This window comes from Cinclus cinclus, chromosome 7 (assembly GCF_963662255.1).
Source record: "Cinclus cinclus chromosome 7, bCinCin1.1, whole genome shotgun sequence".
Taxonomy (NCBI): domain Eukaryota; kingdom Metazoa; phylum Chordata; class Aves; order Passeriformes; family Cinclidae; genus Cinclus; species Cinclus cinclus.
This window is the reverse complement of record NC_085052.1, coordinates 17,742,260-17,767,999: the sequence shown is the minus strand read 5'-3', so window position 1 is coordinate 17,767,999 and position 25,740 is coordinate 17,742,260. Positions and strand designations below refer to the sequence as shown.

The 25,740-nt window shown below is 39.5% G+C and overlaps 1 protein-coding gene across 1 annotated transcript in view; it reads left to right on the top strand.

Moving 5' to 3' along the window:
- Window positions 1–1,440: 1,440 nt before the first annotated feature.
- The window catches only part of WDFY4 (WDFY family member 4), a 117,306-nt gene continuing 93,006 nt past the window's right edge, over window positions 1,441–25,740 (top strand). The window contains exons 1-12 of the mRNA XM_062496929.1: window positions 1,441–1,701; window positions 7,528–7,642; window positions 8,232–8,335; window positions 9,720–9,866; window positions 10,240–10,429; window positions 11,541–11,730; window positions 13,638–13,798; window positions 14,151–14,603; window positions 14,983–15,087; window positions 15,956–16,146; window positions 18,624–19,234; window positions 23,286–23,379. Of these exons, the coding sequence (XP_062352913.1) occupies window positions 1,441–1,701; window positions 7,528–7,642; window positions 8,232–8,335; window positions 9,720–9,866; window positions 10,240–10,429; window positions 11,541–11,730; window positions 13,638–13,798; window positions 14,151–14,603; window positions 14,983–15,087; window positions 15,956–16,146; window positions 18,624–19,234; window positions 23,286–23,379 (2,622 nt within the window). The remainder of the gene's footprint in view (window positions 1,702–7,527; window positions 7,643–8,231; window positions 8,336–9,719; window positions 9,867–10,239; window positions 10,430–11,540; window positions 11,731–13,637; window positions 13,799–14,150; window positions 14,604–14,982; window positions 15,088–15,955; window positions 16,147–18,623; window positions 19,235–23,285; window positions 23,380–25,740) is intronic.

Here is a 25,740-nt window from a genome sequence, read left to right as displayed (position 1 = left end):
CATGGAGTGGGCAGAATGCAAACAGTGAGCTATCTGTGTAACTGATGGATGACAAAGGAAGAGAATCCCAAATGCAGTGTTTGAAGAGAATCCCAGTTTACTATTGGCTCATTATTCTAAACCAGGCTCATATTATTGTCTTTTAATTTTATTTTAATATATGTGTGTTTTGGTAGTGCAGATCTGGCTCAGATTTTCAGTTATGTTTGCTTTTTTTGGCATTTTTATTGAAATGGTGGAATGGCAATCAAAGAGACACTGTAGAGAAAGAACCTATTTCCCAGAAATGAAGATAGATTGGTGGTTTTCTTTGAGAGGTAATGATTTGTTAAAGGCTCTTTTGAGCTCTTAAAAAACTATATATTTGGTAAGTAAAGTGAGCTATTCATCTTGGTGACAACTCCCATCTGCCAACCCACACTGTCATAATTTCTCCTGTTGTAGTCTCAGGGGTAGTCAGACAATGACCTAGACTCCAATAAGCGTATGGATGACTTTGATGGCAACTGGAGAAGCCTGATCTCTCTTGGTGTGAGTGTTGTCATGATGTAGGCGGAGCTCACAGAAGGCTGTGGAAAAGAAGTAGGGCTGAGTGACCCCCCCCAGAACACTATGGATGAAAACATGGCTGTAAAGTACATCTACTTTAGAGGACTTGGGGTTGAGATGAGGGTACCAGAAGGATTCCTCAATGTGTAGTGCAAGATGGACCCATTTTAATTTTGATGGAAATGAGAGTGTCAGAAGCACCATGCTTCCACATTGCAGAATATCCACTTCAGTTTATAGGATCAGCAAAACAAGCAGTGTTGTTATGAAAATGCCTATTGTACAGAGCTGTACATCTGCTACAAAGAAGAGCTGAATGTTGCTGCCTCTTTGGGCCAGAACCACTCTGTGAGGAATCTTTGCTTTTTCCACATAGCTACTACACCAGATGGGCTTCAGCCCCGCTCTAGGTGGGGAATGTATCAGTGATGTGCAGCTAGATTTAGCATCCATACTCAATGAAATGTGCAACCTGGTCCTTGGTTAGTGCTTTTCTCTTGCAGATCTACTGATAGTAATAGATGTAACTTGTTTTACAGTTGGGGTGACTGAGGTATAAGGGAGAGGATCTGGCTTAATGGCAAAGCTGGGACTAGAATCCATATTTGCTGTGTGGTTTACTGGTTTGCTCTGCCAAAACCCAGATGAGTTGTGTAGCACATGCATATGTCTCATGGGAGAGGGTTTATTCATGCAACTGCAGGATAGTAAATATTCTTGTCCAGGAGCAGGGTGCTTTGCCATTAAAATTGGAAAAGTGTCAGTGACTGAGAATGTTTCCATACTTCTAAACTCTAACTCCAACAGTTAAAACTGTCAGTGTCTAATTTCTTGGGAGATTTGACTGGTAAGAGGTTAAATAACAGTGCATTTATCTGTTTTCATCTCAGCATGGACAAAGCAGCTGAACTCATGTTGCAGCTGGAGGATTCAACAGACAATGCAGGACAGCAAGAGCAGAGCCCTGATGATGGAGACACAGCAGAAGTGCTGGAGCAGCCTGCACACAGCACGGATGAGCTACCCCAGAGCCATACTCTCCTGTGGGAGACTCTAGGCAAACAGTTTGTAGAGTATCAACAAATGGCTCCATTTCTCATCTCAGAGGATCAACAGAGAAGGCTGATGGAATTTCTTCCCCTCTTCTTAAAGGTTTGTTCTCTTTATTGCCTTTGGTGCAGATGCCAATTTGAGTTTCTTTTGCCCTATCCATTCTGTGGTCACATAAACAGCCAGTTTGAAGCAGGATCCTTTAGGTGAAAAACTCTTTTACTCCATTTGAAGCCTGGAGAAGCAGTTTCTTGTCCTCCTTTCATCTACCTTACTTGCTAGATTTGCATGAAAGAAGTAGATGGAGGAGCACTGCTTCACTTTCCTTAGTGGCTAAATTGTATTCCTGAAATCAAGGAGTGTGACAGGCATCTTACAAAGTGAGTACCCTGTGAAGAGGTCACTTCACGTCTGCCTCATCTATTTTATTACTTAGTGGAGGCTGAGCACAGTTTCAGTCTCAGAAAGTGTGGTTGTGGCATGCAGCCAGTTTGGGGAAATGCAGGTGTACAGTCTTAAGATGGAATTTTGGGGTTAATGATAATGCTTATGTCTAATTTTAGTGCTTGAGAGAGGAGCTGAGGAGGGTGAGAGATGAGGAAACCATGGAGTGAGAAGAGGAAGGGCATAGCATGGGTGAGGGTGACACAGATGAGAACTAGAACATTTTAGTTAGCAGACTGCCCTACAGCTGCCATCAGCCAACGATTTCTGAGATGAACATATTGAAAGGTGAAACTAGAAGACCTCTGTAATGAATGAGCCTTATGGGTTGGTTTTCTTTGCTAGAGTCTGTGGAATATATAGAAAACTTCTTGAGTGGACCATATGGAGACAGAATGGCAGAGCCTATGCCAAGTGAAGCAAAAAACCTTATTTTTAAATGTACTGTGGCTATGTACAAGTACAGAATTGTTTTTCTCTTGGGTTACCTTGGGTATTTGTGGGTATTGAATCTGCACAATCTCACTGTGTCTTTCAGAAAGAGAATAAAACATCACTTTGGTGAAACCATATGTTAATGATGGCATATTTCAGGTGTCTGTACTTGTGAGTTCTCAGTGCTCTTGAGTGACAGAACTCATCTGCCTGTTCCTTACCTAGCTGAGTTGGATTTCTAAAATAGAAGTCAGTGGGTAGGTGAGGAAAACAAAAAGTTCATGCATGGTCACTGCTTATATGGAGGCACTGTGAGGCATATATGGGGACACTCTGCATTTTGAACTGAGTGTTTATCAAAATCACTGTGCTCAGGGCTGTGGCATCTCTGGTGTCCATGAGAGTAAAGCAGGACTAGCTTCCAGATAGTCATAAACATTTCACTTTGGATGGAGAATGAACCTTTGGCACTTGTAAGTCTTGGTGCACAGTCAAATCATTGTGGATACTGGTGTCAATGAAGAGCACTGAAAATGGTGCAAACAACTGAGTAGTGGGTAGGATCTGGAAGTGCCCATGGTGAAGAGTTTGTGGTGTTTGAGTATAAGCTTGCCTGGTCCAAGGCAGTGCAGACAAAATGAGTGGAAGGGTTTGTGAAAAGACAGTGAGTGCATAACCTGGAGCCTCAGAAGTGGCCTTCTCATTAAACCTAAATGGTCCTACAAATATTTTATGTTTATTGAACAATACTTTCACTTTTCACCACTTCCTCTGAACTTCTGGATTTGTTTGCAGAGAAGAGTGTCCCTCCCAAACCAAAGGCTATATTTGAACAGAACTGTTGGTCTCTGTATGATCCCATCACTGGAAACAAATCTTTTTGCAAATGGCACTGCATGCACTGTGGTGATCTTTGTTGTCTTGGGAGCTCACCACTGCCTTATCAGGCCACCACATTACTGGATCTGCAAAGGGGTAAATTCTTTTCTCAGCCTCCAAAGAACGCACGTCAAAATCAGATCAGGGCTGATAATCTGACAGTTTTCTGTAGAGGAACACCTCCTTTTCCCATGGATCTGCTTTTCAAATGGCATGCTGAAAATTTCACTGCTGTTTTTTTTTTTTTTCCTGAGACAGTACTGCAAGAAGTTACAACCTTTTAGTTTGGAATGAGAGATATCTAGATTTTTGGGGTTGTGTCTTTGGTATTTTGTTTTGTTTTGTTTTGTTTTTCTTTTTTTCTTTTTTCTCCTAGAGCTCTTTTCAGGTCTCTTGTCTTCTTTTCCTGACATGGTTTAACTTCAGCCTGCAACCAAGTACCACAGAGCAATTCACTTACCCTCCCGTCAGTTAAATTACAGAGAAAATTGGAAGTGGAAAAGAGGACACCATCACTCTACACATCCTCCACATCTTTCCTCCTTGTTCCCCCATTTATGTACTGAGCAGGATGCCCTCTGGTCTGGAATATCCCTTTGGTCAGTCGGGGTCACCTGTGCTGGCTGTGTCTCCCCCAGCCTCCTCGGCAGCGTGGCAGCACGGAAAGGCCTTGGCTCTGTGTGAGCCCTGCCCAGCAATGACACCAACATCTCTGTATTATCAGCCCTGTGTGCAGCACAGATCCAAAACACAGCCCCATACCAGCCACTGTGAAGAAAATTAACTCCACCCCAGCCCAAACCAGTGCACTTCCTCTTGAAGGTCCATGGTGAACACACATGCTTAACTCTTCTAGGTTAATAATTCATCCCAATGAACAGGCCTTGCCACAGAAGATAGTCGCTCTAAACTGCTTCCTCCTGTTTTCACAAGCAATGTATTGCAGGCTTTATGTGAAATTCTTCTATTGTGCTTTTCCTGCCTCAAATTTTCAGTTAAATTGAAATTCTAAAATCTCAACATTTCTGAGTTCTATTAGAGCTTTAGTTTTTGAATACCATTTAGTAGCATGAAATAAACAAAATGTGATGAGATAAGATTATATACAACATCTTTCAATTTACTGATCATTAACTAAGTATGAAAAGCAAGAATGCCTTAAATGTGGTGATAATTTTTTGGAGTGAAATTTTCAAAGAACTGGGAAAGTTCTTACTGAACAACGGTGATGAAAGTTATAAAATCTAGAAGTCTTAGGAATTTAAAATTGGACAGCAAAGCAGTAAATCCTCACATGTCATGATAAATAAGTAAATAAATTTCAATACTAGTACTTTAGGGTCAAAGTATAGTTATTCTCAGGAGGCAAGATGAGTATTGCTGAGTGACTGGAAATGTTGTATGCATGCATATCCATCATGAGTTTTCCTGCTGTAAGTTTGAACTTCACAAGCCCTAGGGTTGTAGAAACTGATTCCCTGAATTTCAGTAATGTTTGCAAAAAAGGGCTTTTAAATTCTAAAAGGAAACTTTACTACCAAATATATTCATAATGGAGAAGTGAATTTTTCATTACTTTAACACTCGATTTTGTGCCTTAGGTGTGAGATTCTTCCTCTCCACTTTTCTTAGATGTGCTAGTGGAGCTTTCCACTGTTGTGTAGGCATTTAGGTCCAGAAGTGTGACTAGAGCATTTTGGCTTGGCTTCATTCATTTAAGTGTACATTGTGGAGGGTCTTGCCCTTTAGCTTTTAGTCATCATGTCCTTCCCCACGTGACTTTTACTCCCTTCATATACCAGCCTTCTGCTGGCTTGGGGAAATGCATCTCACTTTGAGTTGTATATGTTCTGAAGTTCTGACAGAAACAACCTCATTTCCCCCCGTTTAACAATGGACTCCATGTGAGTCCTCTCCCTCCTTGGAAGATTTTTCTCTTGCTTTTACTTTCCCATTTCAATCATGCAGGTGCCAGGGCATCTCTGCCTTTTTATTTCAGAGTGCTTTAGCTCTTACTCAGTTGGCTGGAGAGAGGGGCCACCAAGCAGGAGACACCAGGGGTGCAGAGGCTCATTATTCACTGATTCTCCTTGATGCAGAAGGAAAGGGTGTAGGAGGGAAATGTCAGCCATCTGCTCGTGATTCAGGCCTGGGCTGGGAGTCACTTTAATGTGCCTTCTGTATCTTCCCTCTTGGTGCCTCAGAACGTATCAGAACGTTCTATTACATGGCTGACTTTTGAGCTAGCATCTCTCCATTAACCATGGAAGAAGAAGGGCAGATGGTAACAGCAGACACAGGGAACTTGTGGCAGAATCTTTAATATGCAAAACAGATTTGAGAGGAAGAAAGAAAATCAGATTATTTTGATACCATATTATTTGAGCTTCCCCTAAAGGCAGATGTCCTACTATGGAGTCAGGTTGATATGCTTTCAGATATAGATCTTCTATAGGCTCAGACATGAATATGAAATTAATTAGATCTGTTCCTAAATGATCCTGTATTGTAAAGATTGGTGTCCAACCCTCAGGAAGAGCACTGACAAAATCAAATCAGAATACTGGTGGCCTGTTTTGTAGGGAGATGGACTATTAACATTGCTATGAACATTTGAGTACTGCTCTTTGCTGGGTATGGTCTAAGCTTCTAAAACCAGTCCTGCTCATTCTGTTAGCAGAAGAGAGAGTATAGCAAGGCTTTTGGAAGTGTTGAGAGGATGTTGCTCTTGAGGAAGAGGGGCAGAAATCTCTCACTGCTTTCCTCTGGAAAAGGGCATAGCTTAATGACAAACACTGTGTATTTTAAAGTGACTGTAGGTTTCTTGTCATTGTGTTTGCCCAGCTTCCTTCTGTTCTCAGCATATCTTCCCTGCCTTCTGCATCAGGGGTGGAGGAATTGGTGGACCTTGCTTCTCCAACTGAGTGTCTCTGAAAGTAACTTATGGTCAAAATCTGAAAAAAATAGTTTGCTTTTAATATTATTGACTGGTGAAAATTAATAATAGGCACACTGTGATTAGATTTTGCTCTTGTAGCACAGAAAGAAGAGTTGGGTGCATTTTGCTTATTGCCTGCATTAAAATGAAGTAAAAAGTAGGTGCTTGCCTGATTACTGAGAGATAACTGACACTTTGTCCACAAGCTGCTATCTGTGATGAAAGAAAAGAAATTGAAAGCAATGGTAGGGAAGGAAATAATATTTGTGGAGGATCTGCATTTAAGAAGAGTTGCACTGATTTCTTGGCAGAAAGTATTATGGGATGTCTGATCCAATTTTTTTTTTTTTTGGAAGACATATGTCATTTTTCTTCCTTTAATCATGGGGGCTTACAGCATGATTTTTCAGAGCTTCTAAAAGGAGGAGACTTTTGTAAAGAAGATTTTTCAAGGTTGCTGAGGACAGAGGTATCTCAGACTGATCTTTAGAGGTGAATGCTGAACTGTTGCTAATACATAAATGTATACGTCATCAGATGTTTTATATAAAAGAATTGGCACCTGATTCTTGGAGGCTGGTTGGGAACAATAGTATTAGTCTGCTGGAATATTTTCTTTATTGATCTTTATTCTTTTTTCCCCCAAAGGCAGGGCTAAGAAACATTTAAGAGGGCTTTTTTTGTCAGATTCAGGGAATCAACAAGTCTCACTGCTGTTTATCTAGCAAGTTTTGTACTTAATTGCTTGTCCATTCTAGAACAAGTGAGTTATAAACTTATTTATAAATTGCTTATTAACCTGTCTATTTGTGTTTCATAAACGTGTCTTTTTTTTTTTTTTTGTAAACTTGTCTATTTGTGTAATTTGTGTTTCTTCAGGGTGTTTGTCATATTTGGAAAAAGGCTAGCACAATTTTTGATACGAATAATTAGTGACACAGGGTATGACCAACATTTACATTGTTTGGATTGTATTCAGTGTAGAAAATACTGTAAAAACTCTCCAGTAGGTGTATTACATGATTTGAAAGGCAGTTCCAGTGTGACTTCTGTATCTGTAGTGTCATACTCCTGCCTATCTGGGAAATACTGCTTATTGGATTATACTGACTAGGGAGGGAATTTTATAGAGGAATATTAGCCTTATGCTCCTTTATTTATATCTATTAGTTTTTGACAATCTACCAAAGACATGATGTGTCAGAGACTTAACAGTTACACTTGGATTTCAGGCCTGGGAACAATCAGCTGGAGTAATCGTATTCCCCAACATTCAGCTGCTAGCCACTGAGGTTTCCAAGCTTCTGACTAAAGAAATTAAGAGGAATATCAATGGCAAACCTGCAGGTAATGATCCCATACCATATCCATTGGATCCAGTTATTCTAGAGATGTGTGTCTTTCAGTTGTACTCTGTGCTGGAAATAAAGAGGCAACAGTAAAATGCTGTGTAGCAAGCCAGATGTTTTAGTGGGTGTGAGCTAGCACCGAGTTGAGGTGATTGCACTGAAGATTTGGCCTTGTATGCCATGGTGGTATTCAGTTTGGAACTTTTGTAGCTGGAAGAGTGTAATTTATAATGTAGGTAAGAGTTAAAGAGTACATTATACACTATTTTGAGGAGCTTTCTTAAATGAAAAAAACATTGCTAGCCACATATGGCTTTCCTGGTGGCTGTTGTGCATTCTTTGTGCTGTCAGCTGCCAGGCTGCATGAACTGAGCTGGTATTCTTGGTGAAATTTGTCAGTTTGAAACATGTAGTTTACCTGAACTGAGCTGGATGATGAATCAAAATCATTTTATGTGTTTCTGTTTACTTGAGTGGATTCCTGCTACTGTAATTTTGTTACATTTGTTAGTTCTATTAAGAAAGCATAAATGCAGCATTTTCATCTTTCACTAAAGAATTAAAGTTTAATGTTTTTGTGATAACAGAAGAAGCTCGTCTGGCTTTGGAGCAATTGCTGCAACAGAAAGAGGAAGCAGGAGATGGCCATTTGCTCCTGAAATCAGTGTATCTGCTCTCACAGACTGACTTGGTAAGAGAAAGCACCACAAATCATGTTTTCCCTTTTATTTTAGAGAAACGGTGTAGGCACCCCAATAGTTGAACGGCCAAGTCTCTGTATTTGTATTTTCCCTAATATTTGAGCATCAGCATGCCCAAGGTATACAGTTAGAGGACACACCACCAGGTTTGTAGGCTGGGCTTTTCTAAAAGAGAGAAGTAAGCATGTTGTGCTTTCAGATACCTTTTTAGTTTTGATTATCAGACAGCTATTTTTTCTAGTGTTTCTCTGCCTCCTTCCCAACCCATTGTTTATCTTTTTGTGTATCTTTTTCAGTCTAGCTTGCATATCAAAAAGATGAATAGTAATAATCTGACTGGTAATACAGTGGTTGACTTCAATCCTGATAGCCTCTAGCTTTAAAGTGTTTCAAAAACTCTACTTGTACAGCCATCTCAAATGCAGACTGGCATCAGGAGTACAACCTGCTGATGGGTATCTGTGGTGTCTTTATCCATGACATTTAGTTAAACAGTTTGTCTTAGTTTTTCTTGTTCAAAGCCATGCAAAAATAAAATCTTACTGTCAGATTGTAGTGGATGTGTTCTGTATCAGAAGCAGCCCTATAAAACTGTATATATAGCTAGTCACAACACAGAGTTTCTGATGAGGCTTGTGTTTTTCACAGATTTAAGATGCTGCCATTTTTGTAGCACACATACTCACAAAACTTTATGTCACAAACCTCATCTTTCTGTTCGTTTGGTGCTGATTTTTGTTATGCTTACTGTGTGCCAAGCACACACGCTGGTACTTCTCTGGAAGTTCTGTGCAGCCACAGTGAAGATGGTAAGAAACTAAATGTTGAGAAACTGTGAAGAAACTGTCACTTGCATTTATGAAACCTGTCATTAGAAGTGTGTGCGGTTAATCAATGTGTTTAAAAAGTGAAGGCATTATAGGTAAACTGCTGCTATGCTGAATCAAGGAGGGAATGGAGAATTCATGCTTTGAGCATACCAGGTCCCTCTAGCTGCAGTGTTCTGGGCAGTAAAGGAAAAGGGGACTCTGTCTGTCCCTGGCCTTACTGTTGGTTCAGCTGCTGTTGTTTTGCAGGCTGTGTGCTTCACTGACTGCAGCTCTCCATGTGCAGGACAGAGTAATTCTGCCAAAGCTGCAGTTCAGCTGGAGCAAGAAGTCCTGGGAACAGCTACAGCAACACAGTGTATTTAATTCTGTATTTAATTTATTTACAGCTGTGCTGTGTGACTGCCAGTCTTGTGTGGCCCAGAGCACTTTTGAGGGTGAAATGCTCAAGCAGGTCTTTCATCTACCCTGCCTATTCTCAGTGTGTAGAAACACAAGGAAACTGTGGTCAGCTTCTGGAGGGACTGATCTTATTTTTCCTACTTAGAGGACTATGTGGAACATTATTGGATCTGGACTTCCAGCTGCTCTGATGCAGTGCCTGTACCTTTTCTTTACTGTCCCTCTGAAGAAAACCAGTGATGACAGGGAGACAAATGAGGATGATGCCCAAACTCAGGAAATGCTTGTTCAGGTGAGATGTGCCTTTGGGGGTTCATTTGCCCTGGGTACTCAGATGTTCACTTAGGCTCTTAGCTGTTAATTTGATTAAAAATGCTAAAAAAACCAGTAAGCTAGTACTGCAAAATGTTAAATAAGGATCAGGAGCCATATGAAACATATAAACTATGTCTTTTTTTTTTTTTTTTACTAAAAAACCCAGTGTGATTTTAAGTGAGAAAAATCCATTAAGAATATCCTTGTGGTAGTTTTACTTGTTCATTTCCTTGTATCCTTTCTCCTGGCATTAGTATCAAACTTATAGTCTCCTTCCCCAGTGGATTTTTCTTCATCTCCTGGGTATCTCTAGAGGTGTTTATTGTAGCTGATGTTTGTTTGCTTTTCAGATAATGCTTAACATGTACAAAGAGGAACAAGGTGTAGAGGAGCTTCTGGCAGCTGATAAGCTTCAGTCATTAATTATAGCAACTTCTTCTCTGTGGGACCAGTGCAGCCACTCGTGGAAAGCACCTACAGGCCGTGTACTAAGAACAATTTCAAAGGCTCAGACTAAAACCAGCATTGTGCACCTACAAGGTTTGGTTTAGTAAATTCGTTTCTCCTTTCCTCATAGCTTCCTTGAGAATGAATTACCAAAAAGAGTCTCCCCAGGATAGATGACATCATCTGTAATCTCCCTTACATCATCCAGTAGTCAACTGCAAAGCTCTTGACTTACTAGAGAGGAGCTTTACTTAGCACTGATAGTCATCTGAAAATTGAAGGGGTTTTAACATCAAAAAAACTCAAATTACAGGCAAGAGCCAATCCCGCTTAATCACACTGATGTAGGCAAGAGGAAGATGTTTTATGTTTTTTCTTAAGTTGTTCATTGTTTTCTTAAGTTGCTTCATTGACTCAGTCTGTGGGCCTGAGACTCATGAACACTAAATACAAGGCTGGGGGCACTGTCAGAAAAATTGTATCTTTTTGGACAACATAATGGTTGGTTAAATCCTCATTTCTTTCTAGGCTTTATTAGTTCAAGCAATTTTTTTCTTACTAAGAAGCGCAAAGGCCACAAGTCTCAATTTCTTAGAAGTGTGTGTTTTATAATACACAAAATACCATCAGTATTCCATGTCATGGAGTAAATGGATATAGATGTTTTTATTTTTTAAAATAAAAATTTGGCTTCCTGAGTAAGGTGGTAAGAATTATTTGGACATTTTGAAGCTGCCCTGGAAGGACTGGCTGAGAGATTAGACAAGAAAACAGTGTAAAATATGTGTACCCCATTACATATGCTTCATTGAGTAATTTGAGAACTCTGCACAGAATGTGTGATTGCCTCAGTACAAGACAATTAAAATCTGTTAGTCTGCTTACCTTGTACTCAGACAGCTGGATTCAGTATATATGAAGTTTGGTGAGTTGGGGGGTTGAAACCTTATACTCCTGAGTTTAAATCAGTTTCTAGTAGTAAAGCAAAGAAGTTCAGTTACATTTCAAAGTCAGCAATGCTCTTCATGTAGCTTCTGAAATGAGTATGACATTAATACAGCCACTGTTAATTTTCTTTGGAGAGAAACAGTTATCTGACTCCTGTTTGATCTGGAAATAACTTCAAATTTGTTTAATTTTTGTTAGTAACTTTAAATTTGTTTGATGGTCAGTTCTTAAATGCCTGCTGTATTTTTTCCCACAGCTGTTGACTGCATTAAAATAGCTGTTCAGAATCTCTTTACACTGGCTGATACTCTACCTGCTTGTGATGCGTGTGAAGCTGCTAGTATTGTGTTGTGTTTTGTGAAAGATTCCTATCCTGTATCATCAGCTTTATTAACAGAGTTTGAAAATAATGATGGCTACCAACTCCTGTTAAAAATTTTGCTCAGGTAAGAGAGGATTTTAGTAGGCTTCTAGTGGATGGTAAAGCTTAATTTTCAGAATGCATAGTGGTCTCTTAAAATATGAATCACAGGTAGCTCTGTGTGGATGCAAAACATTGCTGTATTAGGAAGAGAAGGTTAACATAATTTCTACTACTTAAACCATAACAGAAGGAGAACAGCATAGGGGAAGTTATTTTGCAGGTGGAATAGGGACTTTTTGAACATAAGACAAACGTTCTTCATCAATTAGTATTACATAGGATGTAAGTCAGAGACATTTGTCTCAGTTAAGGTGAGCTTTTCATCCAGGAATGCAGTCAGCTAGGGAGAGAAATACTATCTCCTTGCTGTGCAAAAAAACAAGCAAACAAAAACCCACCCAAATTTAAGTCTGAAATGTTTACATTCTTCAGAACCAAGATGAGCCTAAACATATCAGGAAAAATCCCCACTAGTTATTCTAATCCAAAGTACAAAGCAGAAGCTGTTATTTTCCTTGTCAGCTTGTGTTGTCATACCAGGCTGAGTTTCTTTAACAACATTTGAAGAGAGCATTTCCAGATGTTTTTGTTTCCACTCTGGATTTGTCTATTCTTGTACTATTTCTTCAACACTTGTGAAAACTTTGGTCCCTGAACAAGGACTGGGGTGGGGAGGGTATTTTGTAATTTGGATCTAGAGGACTGTAAATTGAATCATAAAGTCAAAGATATCTGTGACTATGCCTTTTCATGATTCTTGAATGGCACAAAATTATTAATTTATGATTGGAAAAAAATTGTGTTTTTTTTTTACTTAGCAGAGAATGTCTGGATTTTTCTTGCAAATAAACTGTGTTGAGATGCATATTTCTGATTAAATTCTAGCCATGTTAGGGAAGGAAACATGGAATCTTTTTCAGTAAGGGCTATGAATGTCCCCATCCTTTTCAACTGCTGTAACTAGGCTGAAGAGACAGAAATAACAGATGCTTGGGGCTTCAGATTAGTCCACTCCCAGCATATGCTGGCATAAAGGGATAGGTGGAGAGTTCTTTCCAGAATGTTTTGTGTGAGCAGGTGCCCTATTCTCTAAAGTTTAGAACATTTTTCTGAGGTAAAAAAGAATCTTGCTAATAGCATTCTTTATAATAGGGCAGGGTGGTTTTTTTTTTTTTGTTTGTTTGTTTGTTTTTTGTTTTTTTTAATGTTTAGGTGAAACCAGAATATTTTGTTGTTTTCTTCTGAGATCTTTCTAAGCTAACAGTATCAGTCTATTTTTTTTTTTCCACTAACCCATGCCCAGATGATGAGGTTTTCCTTAAGAATTGACCCATATGAGAATTACAGAATAATGATGTGATAAGCAACTCTCTGTCCTTTGACAGACTGTCACTTCAGTTTTGGAACCATGGCAGATCTGGGGTTACATTTCAAACTACTTCCTTACTTATGAGAAGCATGCCATCTTCATGTCTGATTCACAAAGATCAGGCAATTTTTTTTCCCTTCCTCAGGGCTTGATAGTTTTCTGTTATTTATCTAAGTTAGCAAGTCCCTTATCTTGCCAACCATATGCCCACTTTTTTTGCCTTTTTATATGAAGTAGTTTTTAATTATTTGAATTCTTACAAAGTTTAAATTTTTGTTCCCCATATCAGACTTTTTTTTTTAGTTAGGTATTTTTTTGTTTGCTTTGTTTGTTTTTAAGGATGACTGGGCTAAATTAAAACTTTTATTCAGAAGACTCTTTCAGTGTTACTTCAATTTCCTTCAGACTGTAGGTTTTGTTCTGATTCACTGTGCCACCATGGTGTGGATTATTCTGTGCAGCTCCTATGTGCTCCATACCTGATGATGTATCCAAAGTGTTGTTTGTATAATTGTATAATTAAGGAATGAACATATGACTGCCCCAGGTTTTGTTCCTAGATGTGAGGGTTTGCAGCAAAATGAAGGAGACTCCTATCTGGATGAGATCTTGGACATGCTGACTTGCCTTACAACCTGTGGAAAAACTGAACTGAAAGTTTCTGGAAATATCGTACACCCACAATTGCCACACTTTGATTTTGAACAGACACAGTCTTCTGGTACAGTATATATATATATACATATATATATATATGTATATGCACATGTGGCTGGGTAGCTGGGTCATAGGAAAATGAAATTCTGTTCATTTTATGTCCTCATATGGAGAAAAGGAGTATGATGTGGCATCTTCAGATCTATGTGTTAGTGCTGCAGGAGCCTACATCAAACTGAAATGGCCATGTCAGCTCTAGGGTCTAATCCCAGCTCAAGGATATGCCTCCCAGTCTCATCCCTCATGTCTTTTGCTCTTACTTCCACTTTCAGATGATCTAATATTGTAGTTAGGTCTTGCAGACTTAAATAACACTCCTGTAAAGATGATCTCACGTGGGTGTTTTTTCCCCACAGGAATGACAGTAAAAAACCTCCAGCCTTTTCAGGTGTTGCAATCCATTTTCCAGAGAAGTAATGATCAGCACCTGTGTGGGAGAATCTTGGCAGCAATTGGTACCATATGGGCTTGGGACAGAGTGAACTTCTTTCTTCTGGAATGGACATTGCAACCTATCAACCAATTCACTGACATAATTCATTTCAAACCACACCCAGTGCAAGTCCAGTTCTTCAGACTGGTGGAGTCCATAGTCCTAGACCTGTCCTATGTCCCCCATGAGATTTTGAAGAAGGTTCAGTATTTGATAAAAGAAAACATAATGCCATTCTGCACCTTAGCAGCTCTCCAATGTCTTCTCAGCATGACCCAGAAGGACCTGTTATTTAGTGATATTTTCCGTGACTCTGGGCTTCTAGGCCTACTGCTGGCAATTTTGAGGAAGGAAGCCAAGATCCTGAGGAAATCAGGTACAACTTAATGCCACTCAAAATGACCATTGAAGTAGGCAAATCATTAGGAATAAATAATCTCTTCCTAGAGTAAATTTATATATTTGTTTATACCGAGTAGCTAGATCTTGTCTTCAAGCCAACTGGCCTAAATTTGACACATAAACTGTGTCCTCTCTGAAATCTTTGCTGTTTATTGTTCTGTTCACTAGTCTAAACAGCTCTGGGCTTTTCTTTGCCAGTGTATGTTGAATTATTCTGTGTGGCGCACTTCAGCTCACACGTTTAAACAAGTCTTAATTTGAGGTTCTCTAGAATGCAAGTTTGAGATTGGAGCAAGAAAACTTCTTCCTTCTGTTTCTTGTATATTGTAACATAACTTTAAATATACTGACAGCTGGAACTGATCTGCCTGGTCTGAAAGAAGGCCCTGAGAAGGAATTAAATGCTGGGATGCTGAAGATGGTGGCTGCCCTTACAGCAAGGTCTGTGAGGAACACAGGTAAGGAAATACATATGACTGCATTACCCTCATAATATTTGGTGGTAAGTGGCCATGGTCTTAAGGTGCACCAACCAATTTTCTGACTTCTGTGCTTCAGTCAAAAATGGAGGGAAAAAATGTAGAAGTGTAGAGATAACAGTGTTACACTAGGAAGAAATGTGACAAAGGTATTCTCATCCTGCATAATGAACTTTATCCCAGTAGTCAGCTTGTTTCCCTCATCCATGTGCATACTCCTGAAGCGTTTATATAGGACGCACAAACTTAGCTTGTGGGGAAAAAATGTGTGTACTTGACTCTTGTGTATTGTTTGTTCATCCAGATTTTCTTCCATAATATCTGTTATTTGAAATCTTGATTGGATCAGGTGCCTGCTGAATAACTTACATTTGTGCTATACCTAAGAAGTCTGTTTGTAGGGAATCTTGTGGGACATAGTAGTAAAGGAGTGAATGCTACTGAATACTGGAATCCACTCAATTCACTCTGGAATCCTAGAATCATCATGTTTGCAGCATCTTTCACAGTGTAAATATATTTTCAGAAATATATCAGGAACTGTCAAAAAGTTCCCTTCATAAATGAAAGAGATGCTTAAGCTGAAACTAAGGTGTCTTTTCATTTATTATTGTATTGGGAAACTGTCATCTCTGATTATTGGAAATCATGGTCATCCAGTAGTTTTATCCTTAGTTGTTCTGGTGCCATTCAGTTTGTCTCATCTTTAGCTCAACCAGCTGCTCTTCTTACCTGTGTTGCTGTACATGTAGAAATGTGACACTTCACACCAGCACTGAGAATCTGCCTGTAAAAACTACAAGCAAAGGATAATTTAACTAACGAATGATAATGTATTTGTCCCTAGCTGTTCTGAAGGACTATGGAATGGTGCCATATATCAAGATATTTTTGGATGATGAGTGCTACAGGAGTGCTACTCTCAGCATCTTGGAGCAGTTATCAGTCATCAGTTGTGAAGAATATATGAGCATTATTATTGGGGCACTCTGTTCTTCCACTCAATGGGAACTGCATCTGAAACTAGATCTTCTGAAGGTAATTAGTGTGCCTCTCACTTGGGCATTATTTTCTTGGAAACTGTCTTTTTTCTAGGTGGTAAGAGCAGAAGAAAGAGCCATTGGCCAGTTCTAGATTATGGTAACTTGGACATTTTGACTTTTAGCAATGCATGTGTGGTCAATGCCTTCACTTAGTATCAGATTATGAAGTATTTTGAAGATTAAATCATAATGCAAGAGAGACAAATGGAAATGCTAAAGGCACAATTGTATGAGCAGTTCTATGTGATGTGACAGAGAAAGGAGAAACAAATGTGAATGAAAGTGGGTATGTGGAGAGAGGATGTACGATGTGAAGCAGTAAGATTGGAAGAGCCAGGGTAGGCATGAGATGAACAGCCTCATTCTGATAAGTTCCCAAGGCTGATACTTTGCTGCCCTTAATTTTGTCATTTCTCACAAGCACAAGTATTATGTAAAAAGGGGTGATGCAATGAAAAGGAAGAATTTTATGAATGTTTGGAGGAAGAAATTAGAAGTAGTCATAGCCTCTATTGACCCCAGAGTGTCTGATCCCTAATGAAACAGAGGAAAGGATCACTGTGCTTTATTTTGGTTTGGGTCATAGGCATCCTGTTGAAAAGCAGCACTGCTGTAAGCACTGATTTTAAAACATCTTTCTAACTTCTCTGTCAAGTGTGAATGGAATTAATTTCTGTACAATATAGCAACTACTTCTATAATAAAAGAACCATGTTCTTTAAAAGAACTAAAAGGAAAAAGTTTGTAGCTTTTATTTGAAACAGCAAACTTTAACAATACCTGTGGAAAAGTTGAGTATGGTGTCCAAACTAATATGAAAATAAATGCAACTTCAGTGTCTAATTTGGACAAATGATAAGTGCATTAAAGCATAATGTAAGCAAATGAATTTATTTTCTTTATCCATTGGGACTGTGATTGTGTTACACACAAATTCAGATTGATTTGCTAATGTATATTTAGCTGTAAAAGCCTGAGCCCAAATGCAATTAGCACTGCCGTATTCCAGTGTGGCTCATGGACAATTATGAGGAATAACAAATAATGGAATGTGTGAAATAAATTCTGTTAGCAGTAACTGAGTTAGGGGTTTTCCAGCAGACATCAGTTTTATAGATTCAAGACAGAGGAATACTAACTCATAGGCGATTAAATTCTAACTGAGTTAAAGCTGGAGGAAATGTGTTTACTGTTGACCTACTCTGGAATGTGTTAAAGCCATCCTGATAACTTCAATTCTAAGTTATTAAATTTACTCCCTGTTCAGAAGTCTCTGCCTGGTTTGATACATTATCATACAAAATTGAATGACAGTAATAGAGTGCCCCCTCCCCCTTCAGTTCTACCAACCCTTTCTCACAATCCTAGATCCTGTTACAGGCAGATATATTTCTGTTAAAAACTGTTCCTCCTCAGGAGGTTGTGAAGTAAAGCTCTTTCATTGGTTATCTCTTGGGGAGGTGTAAAATTAACCCTTTCCAGTGTGCAAAAGTACAGCATCAAATTTGGAAAGTCCTTGTAGAAAATGACTTGTGTGACATCCCAAAACCTTGGGATCAGTTATATTAAAATACAGTAGACTGTTTCCTTGCAAGCTCCTTTTTCCCAACAATTTTACTTCCACAGCTCTTAATAACTTTTCCAGATTTGTTTTAAAATGGCAAGCCCCTAGAATTCAAAATTGGCAAATAGTTTAAATTATTTTTATGTATGTGTAACATTGTCAAGTGGCATTCACTTACAACCTGCTTTAAGCCTGTTGAAGTTAGACAAAATCTAATTACTTCATTGTGTTGAGGTCTTACTTTTTATGGCTTTTTTCCACTAAAGTGTTGTGCAAACTTTAAAAATACCTCAGCTTAGAAAAGGTATTCTGCTGCTTGCAATGCTCTTTGTGCCATTCTGTGTCACTGTGTTTTTTCGAGGGTCTTCTCAATCATATGAGTGAAAGTCTAGTATGGACTCTTATGTGCATTCAGGGCTGCAGGAAGACTTGGCTGTAGAGAGCTGTGCCTTCCTGCCAGTTTCCATATGAGGGTATTTACAAATGAATCTTAATTTCTGTTTTTCTAGGGCAAAGGCAGGTTTATTGAGAGAGTCCGAGAAGCCTGATGATAAAACAGCCAAAGATATGAAAACCTCTGGCCAAACTGACTAGGATACATAAAGCAGGAAATTTGATTTCTTTGCTTCCTCCTGTGAGCACTGTTCTGTACCTGTTAGGCTGACTGCTTTAGTGGCTCCTAAGGGTGTATTCAAGTGTTGGTTGTATGATTCATTTGGTATATGGGGGAAGGCAGGAGAAGTTGTGCAGTGATGACCTTTATTTTGACCACCTTCCCCTCCCACCTCAAAGAGTGAAATTTCAGCGAAAAAATTTTTGTGCAAACTTGAAATTTTAAAATATTCTAAAGCTTCTTTGTCCCTTGATTTAAGTGCTTCTTTTGTTTCCTTTCTTCCCAACATCTGTAGTCACTCTTGAGGATACTAGAGAGTCCCAAGAGCCATTCAGCTTTCAGAACCTGCAGTGGATTCAATGGGCTCCTGTCCCTCCTCTCAGACATGGAAGGTGCATTGCAGGACCCCCCATCTGGGCAGTGGGCAGCAGTTGGAGAGCATTGCATATTGGAGCTGGTTTTCTACACTCTTCAGGGCATAACTGCAGCCCTGCATCTAGATCCTGTCAACAGCAACTTCTTCCAGAGGAATGGTCTCTTTGAAAAGATGGCAGAGGATCTCGGGTCACTTGGATGCTTCTGGACAGAAGGGAAAAGGCAAATTCCTGTGAGCCTTGAGAAGAAAAGGACATTTGCAGAATTCTTGGATGCAGCATTCTGTTCTTCAGAATCTTTTCCAGCATGGCTGAAAAACTGCATTTGGATTCTGAATTTTCTTGATCATATGGTCAAAGGAACCCTCCATCAGGAAAGTTACTTTAAAGAGAGCAAGCCAAAGATGGGAGAAGAATCAAGAGATGATAAGGAGGCACCCCAAACTCAAGAAGAGCATCCTGTTGCTCGCAAAAGACCTGGCAACAAATTACCTGCCTCTGCCTATATGCTATGGGGAAGCCCTGAAGAGAAGTAAGTTTTTATTTACTACAGCAAATAGAGTACTAAGGATGGTACGTGCATTTTATATGGTAGTAAACGGAGGTAAGGTGTGATATAACCTGCCAAGGGTAAACAAATCGGTTCAATCCCATCTCCCAGGCCTCCAGGCAGCAGAATTCAATGCTTTTGGAAAGGTAAATGATGGAAAAATTGGGTTATAAGGATTTAGTGCAGCAGTGGGACACACACCCCCGAGAGCTGCAGAGTTTGTTGAAGATTCTGACACCTGCAAAGTGGGAGCAGGAATAGAGTTTTAGAGGGTTTCTGGGACTTAAAGCTTATGCTTAGTCACTGCTTGAACCTGCAGTGATCAACTTTGACTTTTTCAATTATGTGGAAAGCTGCTTCTAGTCACTCGATACATTAAAAATAAAAGTTATATTGAGGTATTTTAAATGCTCCCTCATGCACGTGTGTCCAAACACATATGCAGACACATTCTCATTTATTCATGTTGAAATAGAGAAAATTGGAAAAGGAACAGTCATGCTGCCTACCTCACTAAATGAAGGTTTATGTCAAAATATATATCCTTGATAGGAAGACTATATCAGAAATCAGCATAGCTGTCAGCTGTGCATCAGTTCTGAATCACCTGCATTTTGTAACTCATGAGATTTTTATGTCCATTCATTTTTCTCTAGCTTTATCTTGTATCTTAATCCTTTTATCAAATTTATGTTTCTGGTTGGAGTTATGCTTGAAAAAGCTAAGTTGATAAGTGTGAGATTTTTTTCAACCCTTACTGTAGATTATTGCAAAGTCACCTTCCAAGTTAAAGACCAAGACATAACACCTACCACTTGTAGCAGTAGTTGGTCTACCACTGAGGTCAGCAGAACTCTTTTCCCTGAGTACTGAGGCAGGCTGAATAAGCATTCCTGATTATTTATACTTGTTTGAAGCAAGTAAAAAACATGGGTGTGGATTTCTTTGTTCTGTGTGCAACAGATTTTAAAGTAGTCATGGAGGTGTTTGTTCCCTATCACCACTCTTTAAATTACACTGGAAGTTTCTGGTTAGATACCCAGTGCTGGGGAGAGCACTTGGTAGCTCAAGAGGAATAAATGCTCTTTTCCAAGCAGATCTTCCTAGCCTGATTTGGGGGAACATCGGGCCATGTGCAAAGAGTATACAGATGGTTGTTGTTGTGAGAAGTATACTGTCTGTTGTTGAAGTGTGTGTACAAGGGAGGCCCAGGGATACTAAGGGAGAAAGAGTAGGATGGGGAAATGCTGGGTGGGGTGTGGCTCTGTCTTCTGATTGTCTTTCTGAAATCACTAGCTCTCAAACCAGCAAGGCTTCCTATTTCCTTGTGTTGTTTTGCCTGCTGAGATGAGATGCTGTACAGCAACTGAATACCACTTGTGGAGATATTAATCCTGTAAACTGGGACCCTTTCAGTTCCCAGGGTCTGATTTGGGATTGTTTGTCTTGGTTCTGGGATGTGAAGGCACAAAAGGCAACCAGATTAGCTACGGATGATTGGAGACTGTGCATGACAGGTGTATGCAAACACTAAAGAGGAACATGTACTGGAAAGCTGATAATCTTCAAGCCATATAGCCTGAATCCTTTTCCACCAGTAAATTTTATGAAATAAGAATAAGAAATCCCATAGTTTCTACAAGCCTGTTGTTCCCCTAAAGCAGCTTCCTCTTAGCTGTACTCCACACTCACACTTCCCCCTGAAAAGGTTTCAGGCAGCAGCTATGCAGCTTGAAAGGAGGAACTTGAATGCACTCAGTGTAGGTGGCCTGTGATGCCCCATCTTGCAACATATATTTTATATTCCCAAGGAGGCAGGGAAAGGAGGTGATCCTGTAGAGCCTGTGACTAATGCATAGGAAAGTTAGCATTTTAATGCAAGATAATATTCTAGTCCCTTCCACTGTCCTGTGGCCAAGGGTGCCACAAGCTTCTGGGACACAGGGGAATTGACCCTGTCATTCCCATCTCAAACCCAGCCCTCTGTGCTCCTGTAGTAATGTTTGAAACACTTTCTGTGCAGATGGGGGTTTCTGGTTTTCCTTTTGTTCCTGGTGATTAGACATAACTTGCTGCAAGCTGTGTTAACTGGGGCTGGTCTCTTTGGGAGGCAAGCCCTTCTTTGTGCCCACCCAAGCATCATGGAAGCTGCAGCTGCTGTTAGCACAGACAGCTCACTGTGTTAATGGCTCTTCAGGTTCTTTGCTGCATCTCATTTTGTCCCCAAAGCCTCTTATTTGTCTTATGTTTAAGTAGCGCCAGTGCAGAGCGGATTTGCAGTCCACCACATGATACTGGTGAGATAGATGGAGTGGAATGCGGGGCTGATTGGATAGCCCTGGGGCAGGAGTGTGGGACATGGGATATTTGCAGAGGTGAGGAGCTGGAACGGGAACGCAGCTTCTGTACTAAGGCCATAAAATGATGGCAACCACAGAGAAGTCTGGACATAAGGCTTATATAATATTCTTAAAAACCCTTCAAGAGCCTTGTTGCCTTTCTCTGCACACACTCCAGCACCCCAATGTCCTTATAGTGAGAGGCGCAGAACTGGACCCAGCACTCGAGCTGTGGCCTCACCAGTGCCATGTACGGGGGAAGAGTCACTCCTCTGGTCCTGCTGTTGTTGATGCAGACCAGGATGCCATTGGCCTTGTTGGCCACCTGGGCACACTCATGTTCACCTGCCAAGCTTGTTTCCAGCCAGGCAGTTTTCCAACCATGATTTTATCCCTATTGATTTTAGTGAGTCTGGATTTTTCTCTTTTAAAATGTTGTGGGTTTTCTCAGGGAGATGGGAGGAGAGCATTTTTTCAGTGTACTTTTTTCTGAGACACTTAAAATCTTGCCCACGTTCACGTCAAGTGCAGGTGTACGTATTCACACTGAAACCACTGCTGTAACAACTCTTTATACCAGACCTGGTTTTGATTTATTGCACAGAATATATTGCAAATGAGCAATTAATTTGAAATTAAGTTTCTTGAGGGTGCAGTAAAAATTATTTGTCACTGTGTGGCAGTGTGCTACACATTACTCCCTGCTCTGCTGTATCAGATGAGCCTTTTTGGGAGTGGCTAACAAACATGTTTAATTGCAGCCTTTATACCCTCCTTTACATCCCTCATATTTTTATATTTTTTTTAATGTTTACTCTTATATGTTGTGTTTTATACGATCCATAAAGCATATTGTGCTTTATTTTGTCAGTCTAATTGCAGCCATTAGATGTTGCCATTGCTTTTCTTGTGAGCTCTGCTTGGGACAGATGTTTCTGACAGTACACACATCACAACTCCTGTTCAGAGGTGCACCCAGAAATGCTGTTTATACTCTGAATGTGATGAGTCTGTAGTGCCTAAACTAGAGGATTTGCTATGCTGTGGGTTCATCTTTATATAGAGATACATCTGGCCTTCAGCCTGCATCATGACATTAGCAGATCTTCTCTGAGATGTCTCTGATTCCTCAGTTCCTGCCTGTGCCTGAACATAAAAAGGTCATAAGTGGTAATAATGAAAACTGGTGTGAAAGCAGATATTCAGCTTTTGTTTACTAATTTAGCCAAATTCTGGTGTTGGAAGGGGAAGCTGGCATATAGATTTCATCAATACTGTCTCCACCTTTGCTTATTTCCATTATGTTTTAAAGTACTAAAGTTACTGTATAACCCAAATTATAAACTCCCAGAAAATAAAAGGTTAACACTGCTTGTGGACTGATGCATCAGTGATTCCTCTGGTTCTCTGTTTTCTGCTCTGCAAATACCTTCAAAGGCAAAATTTGTTTAAAGAGGCTGCTGCACATCTTTGAATGTGTAGGTCCTTGAAATGTCAGCTCATGAGCAGGTGATATCCTGTCTTTATTACTCTAAGGAGGCATCCAGCTGTTCTGGGTTATTTGTATTGTTTTCTTAGTTTCCAGTGCTGAGCCTGGTTGCTACTAGATGGATTTAATGTTGTGCCCTGCTGGAACATTGTTAGAGCCTCTTTGCTGTTGTTAATAATGATTATGATGTGTCTTTTTACTGCAGGTTGGAAAGGAGAGACTGCACCATTGTACATCCGGGTGCTGTCTGTGTCATGGTGAGGTTGTTGCCAAAGCTATACAAAGAAGGACATGCTCAGGTGAGTCTGAACATATCAAAATGCCATCTAAACAATACCTTCTACTTCTCTGTAGCTTCATTTCCAGGAATTTCTTAGTCTTTGCAAATGTGCCAGTACTAAAATTTGCCTAAAACACTGTCAGGAGGAACAGCACAAATTTCACTGAGTCAACAGACGTAAGAACAAAAAGACTTTTGGCTGTCAGTTTGCCAAAGCATTTCTGTACCTGCCTGATGCAGTACATGTTTTTTTCTTTGTTACAGAATACTGATTGCAAAGGCATAATGTAGAAGGGCCCTGAAAACTGTTTAAAGTATTGCCAACAGTCCTAGCAACCAGAACAGTCTGACTCTTCAGTCCTAATGGTCCATAAACTTCTAATGCAGCTTAGCTTTTCTTTGTCAAACCTTCCATACATATACACACCAACTGTGAATAAAGATACTGCCTATATTGTATTGGCTGTTTGGTCTAAAATACTTGAATGTAGTCAAAGTACATATGGAGAGACTGAAATAAAACCAAGTTGTTCATCCAGAGCTCTGAAAGGGACAAGTAACTACTGGCACATTCCAAGTCTGTTTATTGGAATCAAGCCATCAGCTAGTGAAATTTGGTTAATTACAGTAATTAATTTCTGAAAAACAAGTAGAATGGTTAACTGGATGAAAGCATCATCAAGAAATTTAAATTGTCTCCAGGACTTAAGATCTGTAAGAGGGAGAGCCTCTCAGATCCTCAGTAGATGGCAGTGTTCTTAAAAATATGAATGACTAGAGCACAGATTCCATCAATTTCAGCTATGTATTTAAGTATGCTCATATTTTCTTTTTTTTCTCACTCCTTTTTTCTTAGTCAATAAGAAATTTTTACTGGTAGTGCTTTGGTATTGCAGTTGTGAATATGATTGCCTCAGGTAAAATTAGACCACTATTATTCAAGGTCCTGAGTCAAACTCTAGATAGGAGTTAACAAATGTCTTGAGGAATTCTCATAAAATATCCCACAAAAAAAGAATAAAGGGAAATTAGAATTTTTCTGGCAATTTCTATTCAAAAAATCATTGAATGAGAGAGAGAATTAATAGAATATTTTAGAGCTTGGGAAGCTCACTGATGCTGCCAGGTAGAGACGTGATAGTTTGGACTTTAATACCTTTAATCGTAACCTATACCACTGCATGAATCCTTGTGCCAGGAGATTCGACTTGGAACACGGGAGTCAGGCAAGGTCTGATACAGAAGGTTTAACCTCAGTGACTAATGAAGGACAGCTACTTGTTAGAAGGAAAATAACTGAAGGAATTACTCTTTAGTTAGATATATTCTGTCCCAAACAGGGTACTATTTTTTTTTCTAGTGCCACAGTATTTAACAGCTAGATGAGATGAAATAATTTCTTTGTGGATGTGCTGCAGACTTTAATAAAAAAGTCTTAGGGGGCTTCTTGCTATGAATTTAAGACTGAATCAAAAAGTACATTTTTTAGGAGCAAATGTGGAAAAGAAGAGACAATAACTCATCTCTTTCTGCTTGTTTTAGTGATGTGATAGATATTTTAGCTCTGAGTGTCCAGGAGCAATCTGGAAAAAATTTAGAATACGTTCAGGTCATGTGCGATTCCTTTGCTTTCACAGAACTGGCAATGAGAAAGCACTGCTTTTACAGAAACAGTAATGGAACTCAATAAAATTAATGTACTTTTGATTCTGACCCTCAGAAATAATATCAATTTCCAGCCAATTTTGCAGCTTCTCAGTGGCCTTTGTCAGACTCTAGAAATGATGGGCTGAAGCAATGTTGAGCCTGTCAATGTAGAAAACCCAGTAGCAGATGGTTAAACCGGTGATTTTGCACTTCAACCATTTCTTACACTTTCTGGAATGACAGTTAAAAGCTGAGGAGAATAGATTTGTGGATGGATATTCCTGCCACTGCTAAGCATGATAAAAAAATCATTTGAATGTCATGGGTGCAGAAACTTGCTTCGAACTTTAAAATTGACGGAGAGTTTTGAGTCAGTAAAGAGTCTCTGAGTCAGTAAACTGTATTTAGAGGAAATTGCTGTTGTTCTTGCCTATGACTGGAACTAAGCCAATTTCCAGCAGACTCCATGTTACTTAACAACATACAAGATAGATTTTCCTTTTATTAATATGTTGTCTGTTCAGTGATGAAAGATAACGTTGCACATATTTCAAACACTGAGCAAATTGAGACTGGTTCACATCCATTTTAGATATGTGGCCCAGGATATTCACAGCATGTTTTCTACCTTAAAAAGAAAGAAGTTTCCTCTCAGACATATCTCATCCTAGACTGAAGTTTTAAAATTTCAGAGTGTCATGACTAATCTTTCTCATCTGTAATATCAGATACA